Here is a 16,211-nt window from a genome sequence, read left to right on the forward strand (position 1 = left end):
GCCTAAAAAAATTAAGTCAAGAGTACCCTTAATTAAAATTAATATTTATCTCTGCTTCTATCACATGGAGATTTCTTACATCGATGCGTACACCATGATCAGCTGTTAGGCTGCGTCCTTCTCTTTCACATGGAACGATAGTACAACCGTACTGTTCCTACTCCAGAAGCAATAGTCAGATCATGGAAAACTATTTGACATTAACAGAAAGAGAGCCGTCCAAAAAGGTTATCGCAACCCCAAGGAAACGGATATTCCCCTTTACAAACACCTCCTTGGAGCAAAACTTAGAGAGCACCCTTTTGGGGAACGCCTTACAGGACAAAGTAGATCTTACTCCATTGTGGAGTCATTTGAACAGACATGTCCTCGGAGGACTGCCAAGACGTCCTGGTGATTCAGGGCGCTCGAAAAGCAAGCAGTTGGGCACTAATCAATAAGGCAAAAAAGAGCAAAGCTATAGCCAATTGGGAAACCTATACAATAAACCTAAGCATAGAGTAAATAATATAAATAAGAGGTGTCATAGGATAGGATATTGTTGCAGTAGAAAATCTTGTAAGGAAATGTGGCTATCTTGTGACTCTTCTTCAAAGCTGTTGTATCGCTATATTACCATATAGCAGCATGTAACCTGTATTACCTATTTAAATATACTGACAACAAAGTTGAGATTTGAATTACGTCATTACTTTGCACCAGACACAGACCATGATACTGTCAGCAATATTTAATCACCGGAATGTGATATTATGCTTCCTACGCAAGGAGTCTTTTAATTCTTTCAGGCCATAGACCTATTTATTTTATTATTTCAACGCCCTACCTTTATCCAATTACAAACTTTATTTGAATTTAGCTAGCAATTAAAATTAAATAGGTACAGTGAGAAAATATAACTGATTATGCGTTAATTTCTAACGTTTTTGTTGGATTAGCGGTATACGTAGACCGTTTTAACACTGCTTTAGCAATTTTGTGTGGAATTTACGCAAACAAGGTCCTTTTGCGCAATTCACTAATGTGGGAGTGCTGTAAGTATAGTGTATTTGTGAGAGAAAAGATCAATTCCATCCATACTACCATTGTATATAAAGATGTATATTATATACAATGATATTTTTTTTTTTGGGCAAAAAAAAGGCACCTTCCTTTTTTGGGGCAAAAAAAAGGCACCTTCCTTTTTTCCAAAAATCGACTGCACCAAAATTTCTCGAGAAAACACTTTTTCTTATTAATTTTGGAGCGTAGAATCCAAAACAATTCGTACTTTTTCGATCAGACTTCTCAATGAAAAGTTATAGACTAGAAACCAATTTCGAAAGAAAATTCAAAGGGCTGTAACTTTTGAAATAGTAGCCCAATCTTGGAACTGTTTGAAATTATGGATTCTACGGGCCACATTCTATAGGAAACATTTTATCCGGGTCGATCTGAGACAATTTTTTTTGGGGCCTCAAAAAAAGGCAGTGTATAACCTTCCTTTTTTGCCAAAAATCGACTGCACCAAAATTTCTCGGGAAAACACTCTTTCTTATTAATTTTGAGGCGACAATCCAAAACAATTCGTACTTTTTCGATCAGACTTCTCAATCAAAAGTTATAGACTAGATACCAATTTCGAAAGAAAATTCAAAGGGCTGTAACTTTTGAACTAGCAACCCAATCTTGGAACTGTTTGAAATTGTGGATTCTACAGGCCACATTCTATAAGAAAATTTTTTCCCAGGTCGATCTGAGACAATTTTTTTTTCGGTCCTCCAAAAAAGGCACCTTCCTTTTTTACCAAAAATCGACTGCACCAAAATCAATCAAAAGTTACTAGAAACGCATTCAAAAAATACTACATCGGAACTGATTCGGCACTGGGCAGTCGGCAGTTCCGCACAGAAAAATTCTCTCTTCCCTGACCTACTTCCTACTTTACGAAGATTGAATTACTTTTATGGCTTGAAGATAAAGCAAAAATCTACGTAGGCGTAGATGACGATCACATTACAAGGCCATTTTCACTTATCTATAATTCTATAATAGAATTTGAAGTCGGACGTTTATGATTATGTAGATTACTTCTTATGACGTATGTGATGAAATTTTTCTGAAATACTTCTCGTCAATTTTCTTAGTGTAATTTAGTCCATGGTGCTAAACACTCTGGATTTTGTTACATGGCAAATTTACCGAGTCTATGGCGTTTCAAAGCAAATCGTTGACGAAAACCTCAAAATTAAACCGAATTCTATACCAAGGCGCCAAAGCATTGAAATTTCTTTTTTTTTGTAATGATAATTAAGCTACAGAACAAAGCGATACAAGCTTTATATAGGTGGTCGATGGTGTCCGTCTGTCCGTCCGTGAACACGATAGGTAACTGCCAAACGCTTGAGCAGATTTGGTTCAAACTGTGCACAGTTGGCCTATACTTAATACTATATTTTATCATGTGTAATAAACTTATTAAAAACGGGCCAAATCCAAGCACCCCGTACATGCATGTATTTCTCATGTTCAAAAACATGCACACAATAAATATGAAATTTTTTTGCCTATTGATGTACACAATATACGAATTTGAGTTTTCATAAAATAATTGTTACATAAATCAGTGATGTCATTTAAAACGCTATGCCGTCTTGCGACGATGCAAATATAGCTAAGATAATGTTCTATAATGGGCATCATCAAACGATATGCAAAAGTTTATTACTAAATGACAAATTGTGGTAGGTCAAGGTAAAGACCATCTTTCGTCAATGGCAGAATAAGCAGCACATTCATTATAATGTTGTGAGTAGCAAAAACTTGCTGATAAATAAAAGTATACATTTCAGGGTCGCGTGTCACCCACTCCCTTCTCCACTTATAACGCACAGCGAGCTGAGATAACAACATTAACAAGCAGTGTTAGTAATAATTTAGTACACTATTCTTGAATTCAGAGGGAGCGTCGGCATTTGCTTTTCGCCATCTATGTTCAGGGATAGTCTCTCACTGCCACAAATTTATACAGCATGGAACCTCTTTATATTATTTACTCTATGACCTAAGGCTATATAAGGAGGCGTCAGAGAGAGGCATGGAAGTTTTTGCAGCTCTATGCTTCCTCTGTATCCCGGCTAAATAAAATTCTAACAAAAAGTTTCTATTATAATCCAGCTAGCCTCAGACCGAGGGAATGGTTCCTACACGGACAACCTTCCAGAGACAGCCGAGGTATTGAGAGACGCCCATTTTCGCAGAGCCACAACAGTTCCATACCCCAACTGGCCAAAGGTAACCTTTAACTCTTTATTCCCACGGAGAATGACTGGGTGGTTGCAAGTCAGATGGTGAATGTGGCGAGGGTGAGCTGGGCGGTGAAATCGTTTTCAGCATACAAAGTACCAGGATTGAACGGCATAATACCCGCTCTCCTGCAATGGGGACTGGATGTTATTGTCATCTACCTAGTCAGAATATATATGGGCTGTACACAAACTTATAAATTAAGATGGACTGCTGATCAAACAGTTGCATAAAGGTAAATGGCCCTAGCATGGGCGGGGCGATGATGTGAACGTTTTAGTTATTTTCTAGGGGAATTTTCCTAGTGCTCAAGTTTTTAGACTATTGCAGCCTTGGAAAATGACATGTGTCACAGTCATTTATTTAGGAAACGTGACGTTAATTGCTTGTTTATTAGTTGATTTGAATTTCGCGCCAAGTGAGTGCCCACCATGGCTGCCCCCATGTAGGTGTCATTTGTCAATTCAGCATTAGCAGCCCATCTTAATTCATGGGCGCGTTCATAAGACACAACTGTTGTGGAACAGTTACTGATACGTCTTATAATTACGTCGCTACTTTTAATTAATAGATCAGAGTATAATAAAAACCTATAATTTTATTGCTTTTTTTCTATGGGCTATCGATTTCGCCTTATAGGGCTTCATCATAAGCCCATAGAAAAAAGCAATAAAATTATAGGTTTTTATTATACTCTGATCTATTAATTAACACGACAAAGCCTATCATGGAGTTCTACATAAATCACATCGCTACTTTTACTCTCTTTACTGAGCAGCCGGCCATTTTTAGTAGCGCTACACGCGCTACATATGTCAAAGTAGGGAACGTGACATAAGACCCCAACTGTTACCGCTACGCTACCTGTAGCGTAGCGGTAACTGTTGTGTCTTATGAACGAGCCCTATAAGTTCATGGAGCTGTGTCGCTTTCAGATACATTCCTAAACAATGGAGGGAGATAAAAATTGTCTTCATCCCCAAACCTAACAAAGGTGATTATACCTAACGAGCATACATCTACAGAGTCAGCCCTGCACTGCGTCGTAGGGTGGGTTACTAAGAAAACAATTCAATTTTGCCATTAACTAAGTAATATTTCTGTAGGTACCTAATAACCACCTTCCATTAGCTTTTGGGAATCATTTCATACATTCAGTTCCTTAGTTTTCCTCTTGAAGAATTGTAGACGACATTGAAGTAAGGAAGTTTTCTGTATCGTTTAAATAATTTTCAGAATACAACAAATTTTATTTAAAAAACGAAATTGAAACTAACAAGGTGCGTGTTCGACATCACAACCAATTTTATTTACTTTATAAATTTTTCTTCTGTTTTTTCGTTTTAGCATTTCCGTCGGCCTAAAAATAAATTTGTTAAGATGATGATTTACTTGAACTACTTGCGTTTTACATTAGGCTCCTCTAAAATTTGGGGTAATGTAGATTTTTGTAAGTTTCTTTTACTTCTCCGTAGACTTGGACGCTCTGAAAAAAACAAATGCCAATTTTTATTATTGTGTAGTAGTGCAGAGACAGGCGCATACCAAACAGTAACAAAGTTTTGTATAGATCAAATAAAAACCAACCTATTTCATCTGTTGTAGAACGAGTTCTTCTTGTAATCGCTGCAGGTTTTTTAATTGCAATTTCCGAATGTGCTTCACTAATAGTGCTTGTATCACTGTCCTAAAAAGAATTAAAAATTCTGTTGATTCTGTGTCACATTGACTGATAATGTAAGTTAACAGATTTAACTTTTGTAAAATACAGCTATCCTGTCCACCATGAGCTTCTTAAGAAAATACTGACCACGTCCTTCCAAGGTAGGGGGTGTGTCACGAATCGTTTCTTTTTGATGACTCATTTTTTAAGTTATTCAAGGTTTCAGAATGAATTTTCTCAAAGGAGCTTTAAGAAAGAGAATTTTAAGCACTACATCACAATCTCAAAATATGCTGGATGTCTCGTAGCCAAACAGCCAATTAGAAATTATCACATTACCACACCAGCTTTATGCTATCTACATCAAAAACTGCTTTGAGCAAGGTGCTCCAGAAATCGATTTGAGAAACACACCCTACCTACCAAACCGTGTGAGATACACCTTTGCTATCTCATAAAGCCCAAGAAGAGGTGGTTAGTATTCGATTTGTAACATTTGACAAAAACATGAAACAAGCAAACATTTATTTTGCCAATGTTAATTCTTGAAATCAGAATAATCACCTTAGAATTCAGTCTTGTTTTCCTTAACCTCCGAGGTTGACTTTCAGTTTGGAGTGTACTTGATTTATTTCCTTCCATAGTAACTGATAAAGGAAATACAAATTAATAACTAACACTACACAGCTACGCTGAACACATACCGTTAATAGAATTATCGGCTTCAGAATGGACGACCGAAGAATCTGACAAGACACTTCTACTTCTCAATCGATAACCTATCGCATCATCCGACACGTTTGATGGTAGGGATTCATCCGAATGCATTGTATCTGTACTTAGTTCAGTAACGGGCGTAGTTACATGATCGCCTATAGCTTTTTCTAACATTTTGGCTTGCCTGCGAGTAAGCCTCCTGGAGCTGGTGTAGTCTTCATCAATTTTAGGTAGGGATGAAGTAGGCGGTGTCTTTTTGCGTCTCCTACTTTCAGTTGTTTTATTACTACTCTTAGCAGAACTAGTTGTTTCGAGCTTTTGGGGAGCTCCTTCGATATCCACACTTCTACTACGTAAATTTCGTTGAAAGCTTGAAGATTCTAGTGTGGTATCGTTAGCACTTAAACTTCGTTTCCTTCTTGCCGGGATTGCTGTTGATTTTGAGCTAGATATTATAGTGTCGTGTGATTGCGCTGTTGTGCTAGAACTTGCACTTCTTTTCCTTCTGGCCGGCACAGCTTCGTCCTTTGTTGGTGTAGAGTGACTCGCTATGCCTTCAAATGCTTCTGCATCTGTTAGTATGTCAACACTTGCACTTCTTTTTCTACTTGCTGGAATTGTTTGCCGAGAGTCTCCAATTGAGGTATTCGCTGGTACTAATTCGCCACTGATATTAGGTTCTGATGTGCTCATATTCCTTTTAAGCGAAAATTTCCTCATATCTTTCACGTCTGGAGTGTCCATACGTTGCAGTGATCGTTTGGAACGTGTTACTGCGCAAAGCAAAAGAATGATTACCATCAAATAATAATATCCTAATTTGGTCAAACTTATTTTTATATTAGGTATGATACTTATGTCACGCCTTCTATACCTAATAGTGGAGGTCGTGCGCAAACATAAATAAATAGCGTTAGATTAGATTAGAGCTCAGGCGCCTGCCATTTTGGCTAGGACATGACCTGTTTCATTATCATATAGAGTTGTGTTTGAGGGTTTCGAAATCCATCCTATAACAGTCATGACCCATCGCACAAGCCAATAACAGAAATCGTAAGTAATGAGTTCCAGATGTGCAAAAATCGGTCAAAATCGATATTTATGCATCAATTTTCTTGGGAGAGATCAAACTCGATTGCTCGACGCCCATTGCTCATATGAATAGCCTATTGTTGTTAAACTTGAGAGGAAACAAAGATTTAAATTTTATTTAAATCCTAAAATATAGCTCAATTAGGGCGATGCTTTGCGATAGTATGTGCTGATTAAAAGAAAGCGCAGAAAATTTAACCAACCATATATCTGTAAAGTTTAAATCTGTGGTATAAGTTTCGTTGTACTGCTAAACAATGTCAGTTATACAAAAAGAAGTACCAAACTATCCCTAAGCAGACAAAAATTGTATTGCAGTACAGTTTAATGTTTATCTTTCCTAGAGAAAGAACGAAAAAAGGTGGTTCTGCTGTTGCATATACATCTTACAGTAATGCCACGGCATAGCAAAAAGTGTGACGCCCTAAAAAGCTACATAGATGGCGATAAAACGCACTGCAAAGATTAATTTAGCATAAAAGCAAACCATATGCAGTATACTGTAGAAGATAATTGTAACTGTAGAAGATAATTGTATTTCTGATCACCGTAGTATACTTTTTAACTCAAATCTTTATAGGTTACCCAAAAATTGCCACGCTCGAAGGAGTACCAGAATCATCATTAGTGAACGTATTGACGAGTTCTACACAAAATTAAATAAAGAAAATTGGTCATAGATAATGACAGTAAAGGACATGGATATAGCATATGACCTGTTTAGCGACATTCTTAAACGCCACTTTAACCACTACTTTCCGCTCCGCACTATTAAATGTGCTGAAAAAGGTAAGCCTTGGGTTAACCGGGATGTAAAAAGATCGAGCTCCAACCTAAAATCGTTATTCGCGATTCAAAAGCAATTTCCTCACTTAAACTCAAACGTGCTCCTCTGGAGATTATTAATAATCTAGTGCGGGACGCAAACTGTCCATCCATCTCTGGTATCTCTTCTAATCATAGAACGATGTATCTTTTACCATTCTGTGAATCAGAGGTTCTAGAAATAGTGCACAAAAAAATTAAGAGCAAGAGGTCTTCAGGTCCAGATAGTTTTCCCTGTTTTCTGATCAGACAAGTCACTCCAGCCATAATTATTCCCTTAACTTACTTAATTAATTTATCACTCTTAACTGGTCGCTTCCCAGAAACCCTGAAATTATCTAAAGTGGTGCCAGTACACAAGAAAGGTGATCTAAACGACCCCAACAATTATAGACCTATTTCGATTACATCAGTGTTTTCAAAAATATTCGAGTACTGTTTTTTAGATAGGTTAGAGCGTTTTATAAAAAAATCGGAGATACTAGTACCAAATCAATTTGGTTTTAGACCCAACATGTCCACATCCGATGCCATACATTTCTACTATCGGAAAATACTTCATCATATTCAAAATAAAGAGGCACCACTTGGGATTTTTTGTGACGTTACGAAAGCATTCGACTGCATCAACCATGAAAGGCTTTTTCAAAAATTATCCAGTTATGGAATTCGAGGAACCTCTCTTATGTGGCTAAAAAGTTTTCTGGAAAACCGAAAGCAGTTTGTGTCCCTAAATCATAACATTGACAACAATACGATCAATCTTACATCTGATACGATTGACTTAGACATTGGCACTCCACAAGGTACCGTATTGGCACCTATTCTTTTCACGCTATACACAAACGACATCGTTAACTGTATAAAAGGCGACGCAACCCTTACTCTATATGCCGACGATACCACTGCGGTCGTCTCACATCGAGATAAGAATGAATTACTAAGAAAATGTATTATAACCGTACAAAGTTTGTCGAAATGGTTTACTGATAATGTTTTGTTTCTAAATCAGAGTAAAACCAAAGTTGTACAATTTCATAACTACCAAAATAGAAATATTCTAGATACGAATATTTCTATTCCCGGTCTAGCTCTACAAAAATCCAACAACGTCAAGTTTCTTGGAATTATTTTTGATGACACACTGAGTTGGAAACAACAGAATGAACACTTAATAAAGATATTAAGCTCCTGTTGTTACCAAATTCGGTATCTTCGTTCTTATCTCGAATTGAGGCAACTAAAAACGTTCTATCACGCATGCGTTGAATCGTGACTAAGGTACGGGCTGTGTTTCTGGGGTTCCTCGTCCACAATGAAACACGCCTTTATAATACAAAAACGTATCATAAGATGCATGTTTAAAGCAAAACCTACACAGTCTTGCAGACCAATGTTCTCACACATACAAATTCTGCCTCTTCCGAGCTTGTATATGTTAGAAGTAAGTAAATATGTTTTCTGCAATAAAAAAGAGTTTCTGCAAAACTGCGATATACATAGACACAATACCCGGAAGAACACTGATCTAAGGATACCTATCGGCAAATCAAAACTTCATACAGACAGTCCTTATGTGACTGGAATAAAAATTTTTTAATAAACTTCCATACAATATTAAAAACGCTAAACACGTAAACATCCTCAAGCGCGAGCTTAATAGGTTTCTTTTACAAAATATATACTACAGCGTAGACGAATTTCTTAATGATTCTGGCACTCCTCCGAACTAACAATGATAATTTATTATTAGGTAAGAACATCGACGTTATCCTATACATGTAGATATATATGTCACAAGGATCAAATATATTATTATTATTATCAATATTCACCCACAGACGTCTCTGTGAGCAGACTATTTAATCTTTTTCTTTTGCTACGTACACATTGTGTAGTATTTAACGTACACGAAGTGAACGGGATCCGGTGACTTAGTATGGCTACAAGAAATTTGCATTATAAGCATAACTATGCTCTCTTGAAAGTTTTTAATGGCAAGGGATGTAATTTAATGGTCAAAATAAATTGCTGGTCATTTTTGATTATGTACCACTACCACTTTTTTATAAATAATTAAAACGTACCCCCCACATATATAGTGAAACAGAAACGTAGTACCCCAAGAAACAAAAATAACAAATTAAATATAACAATTCGTTGATTTCGTTTTTTTTTGCATTCGGTACCTAGTTATAGCTTTGGCACCTCAACCAAGAAAAACCTTAACGATTAATGTCCGCATGCGCACGTTGCGCAATTTCAACACCCTTACTTATGGAAATGTTTTTTAGACATTTAACCAGATATGTTTCTAGTAAATTCAAGCATATCTCATTTTGTAAATTTAGATGAGGCAATTCAGCTCCACAAAAAAAAATTCGAAAAATGTCAAATTTTGAGGAAAAAAGGGCATTTAATAACTAAATCGTTAAAGATCAGGGCGAGGTTAAGGATATAACATGTTACATAAAAAAATAAGTACTTTCCAAATATGTTATAACTTATAAACTATGAAATGTTCAATTTACAAATGTTTCAAATCCACTCGTGGATATTGCCGCGTAACACTACTGTAAATAATAAGTAACAGGCAAATATAGACCATAGCAGCTATCAATTTGGAACAGACAGACAGAAGACGGAAAATCGAGCACATAAGCGTTACCTCAACTTTGTTGTGTACGCTAAAAAAAACGCACGTTTGATACGTCACTGGAATACAGCACGCCTCTGGTGATCAAAAATATTTTAGAAACATGGTGACGGTAATTGTATACAATTTGGCTCTAAGACTTTTTTCGGTATCTTTTATAGTAAAGGAAATATGATCCGAGGGGGTCTTGGATGCTACACCCTCTTCCTCTATATGTATCTACAATGCCAATACAAAATAATATGATAAATGTTGGATGTATAAGAAAATCTGCAATAGTGAATCATCTTACAATTAAATTTACCCATAGAATCTACCCTAACCTTTTGAATGTTATCAATGAATTCGAGACTGGATATGTCCAGTGTCCACGATACTAACTAAAAAATGAAATTAAAAAAACTAAAAACTTAATTTTAATTTCTTAATTAAATTGAAGATGGCACATAGACCATGGTGAACCAGGTCATTTGAAAGTGAATCTTACCCCACACTCTGATCTACCTATAGTATGTGGGTCCGTTCACTTCTCCCCTCATTATAGGACATCAATGGAACTACTGCGCGTCAGATGTGCTTTATTGTGTATTTACATCCACGGTTTGTGCGTTGTTGGATTTAGAAATATTTGGGAAATTCAAATAGATTCTAAGTGAACGCTTAGCCTCTTAAAATTAAACCATTTATAGTATAGCACTTCGATTGTGCTTAATTGTGGTTTTATTGTTACAATCTGTCTTTTTGGTTTCAGAGATATTTGGAAAAATCAAATGAGGCCTAAGCGTTGCCCTCAAAAATTAAACTTTTTTATACCCAAAGTTACACAATTTTGTGTACAACCATTTTATTCACTGAACACAAGTTAATTGCTGAACAATTTAAAATTTTCCCTTTAACCATGGAGGAAAAATTGCAGAGAATACGTGTGGATTATTTTCTTTTTCAAAATATTTGGGTTAGAAAAGAGGCAAGTGAAATATTATGAAAGAGCTTAGTTTACTTATGCATAAGTTCAATTTTCGAAACCAAAAAGATGCAAACCTTCAGCATAAAAGCATAATAGTACTATGCCACACCGTTGTTTAAACAGTTTAATGTGCGTGGCGCGGGGGGGGGGGGTTGTTGAGTTTTCCAATTATCTCCAACACCAAAAAGGCAAAGCACCATCGAAGCACTAAATGCAATATTGGGGCACAGTAGATAAACGGAACACTAAAATCATAAACCAACACACTAAATGCACGTTTAGCGGCCGTTGTTTTTCGATGTTCTTTTCACAAATTTTTCAGGAGTTGTAAAACCTAAACAAAAGATAGCGCTTAAAACAGCAAGAGGATCAAGGAGTTCAAGCCGTACCTCTACTTAACCTTGGTACCTACTAGCATTTTTTTGGTACTTATTCATGGTTTTATTGCATGGGAATATAACAGAAGATAAGTTACGTTCTGTTTATCTTAAAATTTCAAACATAAAGTGACAATGACCTTATTCTCGCCTCCCTTAATGCCCACTTGCGTAGGTCAAAAATAAATAATCAATGAAAGCTTATAGTCCAGATAGTGTCACCGATTTGTTGCACATATGACATACATAATCATGTGGATGGCAATAGTAGCAATCGCCGTGTACTTAATGCATAATTGTGTAATTTAATATTGAGACTAATAAAAAGACAAATCGGCCACGGCAACAAAGGTCAAACATTTCTTTTTATGCAAGTTTAGAATTTTATTCAGTGATATTCCTACATTATCAATGTGTACCTACTTATTAATGCTGTTTCCTGCGTGAATTAGAAAATCCATTAGTAGTCGTGGGGTCCGCCAGAAAAAGGACACTAACAAAAAAAGAAACAAATATATCTGTTTTTAAAACCCCATCCCATGATCATTTTAGAAGAATTTATACGAATCAGATATATTTCATCTTATTAGACTGGAATGCTACTTGCCGTGCATTATTTAAAGGAAGGTGAAGGACGGGTATTAAGTTTCATCAAGTTTCATTTGCTAACTTTTTTTTAAATAATATTTGTCATTCCCTGTCGCAGTATCGCTTACGAAGTTAGATAAAGGTTTCTGTAAATTTACTGTCGTTATACAGTTACCTAACTGAGCGATCGCAGCGCGCATTCTGTACTTTTCTGGTAGGCCTCCAGAACTAATCTCCTTGCCCCCAAATAAGAGTTGCATGATTTTAACATTACGTGGGCGCACTGTAAGATGTACAATGATAGTACTTATATATTTCCTTTACCGTAAATATTCACAATTAACATTTTAGAATCTCCACAAACAAGATATTCTGCTGCAAATGTCTAATCTTCCAGTCATTTGTTTCAAAAATTTTGCAAAATAAAAATTTTAAGCAAATTGTAAGCACTGAAAAAATTAATGTCAAATTTATTGTTTATAATAGGTATAAAAATGTACGAAACGGGAACAAAACAAACAAATTTCTTACCTGGTGTACTTTGTTGTTCCGTTTGCAGAGATAACAGACCATCGTAACTTATAGACGAATTTTTTGTAACTTCATCCTTGTTTGTATCACTACTCCTTGCACGATTATCTGAAGGAGTACAATCAGGGGGGGTCTTTAGAAAGCTGCTTTCATCTATAATGTCATACTTGACACTTTCAACAGTTTCATTAAAGATATCTGCGTTACTTCCACAAGCCACAGAACTTGCATCCTGATTTACGTTCGCATTTTGACTTGGTGTGTTAAAAATATCAGATTCGTTTAATTCTTGATTTACCGGTTGAACACCGGGATCATCTGAAAGAGTATCTCTTCTGGATGCTGTAGCAATTTCCTCATTGCTGTCAACAACAGAATCGCTTTTTGGTACTGTAGCGTCTGCATTTTTATTCGATTCCTCGCGCTCGACGTTTTCATCGTTATCATTCAAAGCAGACTTCGTCACTGTATTTTCTTCGGACACGTCTAGCAAATTTATCTCAGTTATGGCTTCCGATGAATGTACCAACTTTTCCAAACTGCTATCCGCACTTGAAACGTCGGTTTCCGACTTTGACGAGTCGGCTTCACTGGTCGTACTTAGTTCTTCAGATGAACGAGAACGAGAGCTATAACTGTCCGCATTTAGCGAAGAGTTCAATTCGGATTCCGAAGGAGAGTCCAAATCCCTTTCGCCACTGTCACTGCTAAGCTCGATGACTTCGCCGTCGTTTGAAGTCGATGGGTGTGCGCTATCATGTTCGGAGTCTGATTTTAAGCCAGTCGGATCAAGATCACTGTACCTCTCTTCTTCGTCTACAAATACAAAAATACATTGTGAAAAGCCCAGTATAAAGCGGGGCGTGCCACACAAAAGCGTACTTGCAATAATTTCAATGTCAGAAATTGAGTGAAGGATTCGGAAACAGGCGTAAATGTAATGTAAAAATTGCAGCTGTAAAGCTTTCTCACTCTTTTAAATACTCGTATCCCACCGTCCACGGGCTAAGTGCTGCCCCCTACAGGTAAGCTAATAAATCATAAACTCATTCAGATAAATCTTTCTTCATCTTTTCTGCTAATTTATAGATTTACCATAATGCAAGGTCAACTGTAAGTGCTAGTAAATACTACGCCGTACAAAGGCCACAAAGAACGTCGTAACGTAAAAATAGAAACATTTCAAAAGATTAACAGGAATACACTGCGCAAGGTAACTGCGGCAGTAGCTAAACAGTGCCAAATGTACTTAGTGAATATTTACTGTATTATATTTTTTATGTTAATTAATCCTTTAATAAAACTATTGACCGGGCAGACAACTGCAACATTGCAAAATGTGAGTTGCTTACTCTTTCCATGGCCAACTATGAAGAAAAAATGAAAATTGTAATTTTACCCACGTTTATTATTTGAATGATAACTTGTTATACAGAAGAAAAAAAATTATCAAAGTGAGTAAAAATCTAATATGGCGCCCATTTAAAATAAGGAAGTTGATGTCAATATTTCTAAAACCGCCATTTAATTTATCCCACCGAATCTTGCAACTTTTATTTGAAACGTTTTTCGATAGCTCTCTTTGTTACTAAAAATCTTCAGCGTCCACTTCCATTGTATATTAATGCGTCGTCGAACGATAAACGGCACCTGTGTTTTCTTATCTTGAAACTAACTAGCTGACGCAGCAATAACAATATCGCAACGACCGGAGATAACATGAGATAAACTTTAACAAAACATTTCACGCACTAATCAAATAAACAAATTAAAAGGCGATTATTTAAACAAAATACATCTAAATAAAATGAACAATATCTTTAATCTCAAATGATACGATCGGAATTGCGTTTAATCTAAAACAATAACCTCATTTAACGCTTAAAGAAAATTGAAATTCGCATATACAGGGTGACGCATCCTCGCATCATTATTATAGGTGCTGAAGCCCATTAAAACGTCCGCATGACGTAGTTTACACAACAATATTAATATGCCACTGTTCGTAGCTTTTAAGTTTATAGATTTGTTGCAAATTTTTAATAACTTTTGATACATTAAATTGCTTTAACACAAGATTAACGGTTTTTTCAACGCGAACTTTTCTCTTAAATTTGCTTATGTAATTAAGTTTTGTTTTGGCTGCTATATCCAAAAAAGTGTACTCGTCAATACAAGTAATATGTAGTTGCCATTAAAAAAATAAGCCCCTCTTGACCATGCGGAACTACGTCACTGACTACAAATTTAAAGTAAAGGATACCATAAAAAAAAAATTGTAGTTCATATTCAGTGTTCCCGACAACATTTTCACCCTGCATAGTTCTTGTATTAAAAATTAGTTACATGAAACCTACTCTGTGATTGGTTAAAATTTTGGGACGGCAAATGACAAACCTCTAGCATCAAATTTACACACACCTGACATTTTAAATTTATTATGCTTTGCTAATCGACGATTTTATGTTGATAGCAGTTACCATGCTTTGTGCTTACAAAACGAAAAATAAGCGGTTGTGGACCCGAACCTTGGATTTCAAGGTACAGCAAGAGCAATAATATTTTGAACTTGCTAGATCTAGAGCTAGACAGAAACAGATTAGTCTTAAAGCATTAAATTTTAAACATCAGCTGCTGTTGTTCCAGGCCTAGAATCGCACATTTATTTGAAACAGCTTCTAAATCATTGCCCATACTTTTTTTCCTTAATTTACTAGATTTGGGCGCATTTTTGATGTGGCAGAGCAGTAGCTTTCAGGCTGTGACGCAAGAATCCTCAATTGTACAGGGTGAGTCAACGATTGCGCGGAGTAACTTAATGCCTTGAAGATAAGATTTTTCGATAGAGTGCTTTTGTATTAGGATATGGTTGAATATTCTTCACATTTTAAAAATGTTTGGAATTATACAGGGTGCGCCCACAAAGTAGGGCTCCAAAATGGAACATTTTTTTAAATAGGACCCCGGATAAAAGATATAAAACCTGGAAACAAAAATTAAGTAATAATTTTGACAATATACTGACGCTTGCAAATGCCCAATTTTTCTTACAAATCGAATTATCTTTAAAACTATTGTATTTCGGATATTAACCATATAATAAAAAAGACGTACAATTACACGCATTCAAATACAGGGGGTTCTATTTAAAAAAATGTACCATTTTGGCGCCCTATTTTGTGGGCGCACCCTGTATAATTCCAAATATTTTTAAAATGTGGAAAATATTCAACCATATCATCTAGCATATCATAATACAAAAGCACTCCATCGAAAAATCTTATCTTCAAGGTATTAAGTTACTCCGCGCAATCGTTGACTCACCCTGTACATATCGCTGTGTGCAATAGTATGCAGTGACCCACCCACAAAACACTTGTCCAGCAAGCTTAAACAAATCAAAATTGAAACTTTCCAACCGTCGCGAAACAGCTAGTCTCATTGTTTCGTTGATTCCCGTATTTAACAAAACACCACTTTCACAATAAAATAATCTCCTTCCTTAAGAGC

General features: G+C 36.1%; 1 protein-coding gene across 1 annotated transcript in view; it reads right to left on the bottom strand.

Moving 5' to 3' along the window:
* Window positions 1–4,520: 4,520 nt before the first annotated feature.
* Window positions 4,521–16,211, bottom strand: part of LOC116170246 (protein ELYS) — a 34,210-nt gene continuing 22,519 nt past the window's right edge. The window contains exons 25-30 of the mRNA XM_031486486.1: window positions 12,702–13,517; window positions 5,653–6,438; window positions 5,513–5,595; window positions 4,873–4,972; window positions 4,698–4,771; window positions 4,521–4,645 (exon numbers count right to left, since the gene is read on the bottom strand). Coding sequence (XP_031342346.1) covers window positions 4,601–4,645; window positions 4,698–4,771; window positions 4,873–4,972; window positions 5,513–5,595; window positions 5,653–6,438; window positions 12,702–13,517 — 1,904 coding nt within the window. The 3' untranslated portion in view covers window positions 4,521–4,600. The remainder of the gene's footprint in view (window positions 4,646–4,697; window positions 4,772–4,872; window positions 4,973–5,512; window positions 5,596–5,652; window positions 6,439–12,701; window positions 13,518–16,211) is intronic.

This window comes from Photinus pyralis, unplaced genomic scaffold, assembly GCF_008802855.1.
Source record: "Photinus pyralis isolate 1611_PpyrPB1 unplaced genomic scaffold, Ppyr1.3 Ppyr1.4_LG5, whole genome shotgun sequence".
NCBI lineage: Eukaryota > Metazoa > Arthropoda > Insecta > Coleoptera > Lampyridae > Photinus > Photinus pyralis.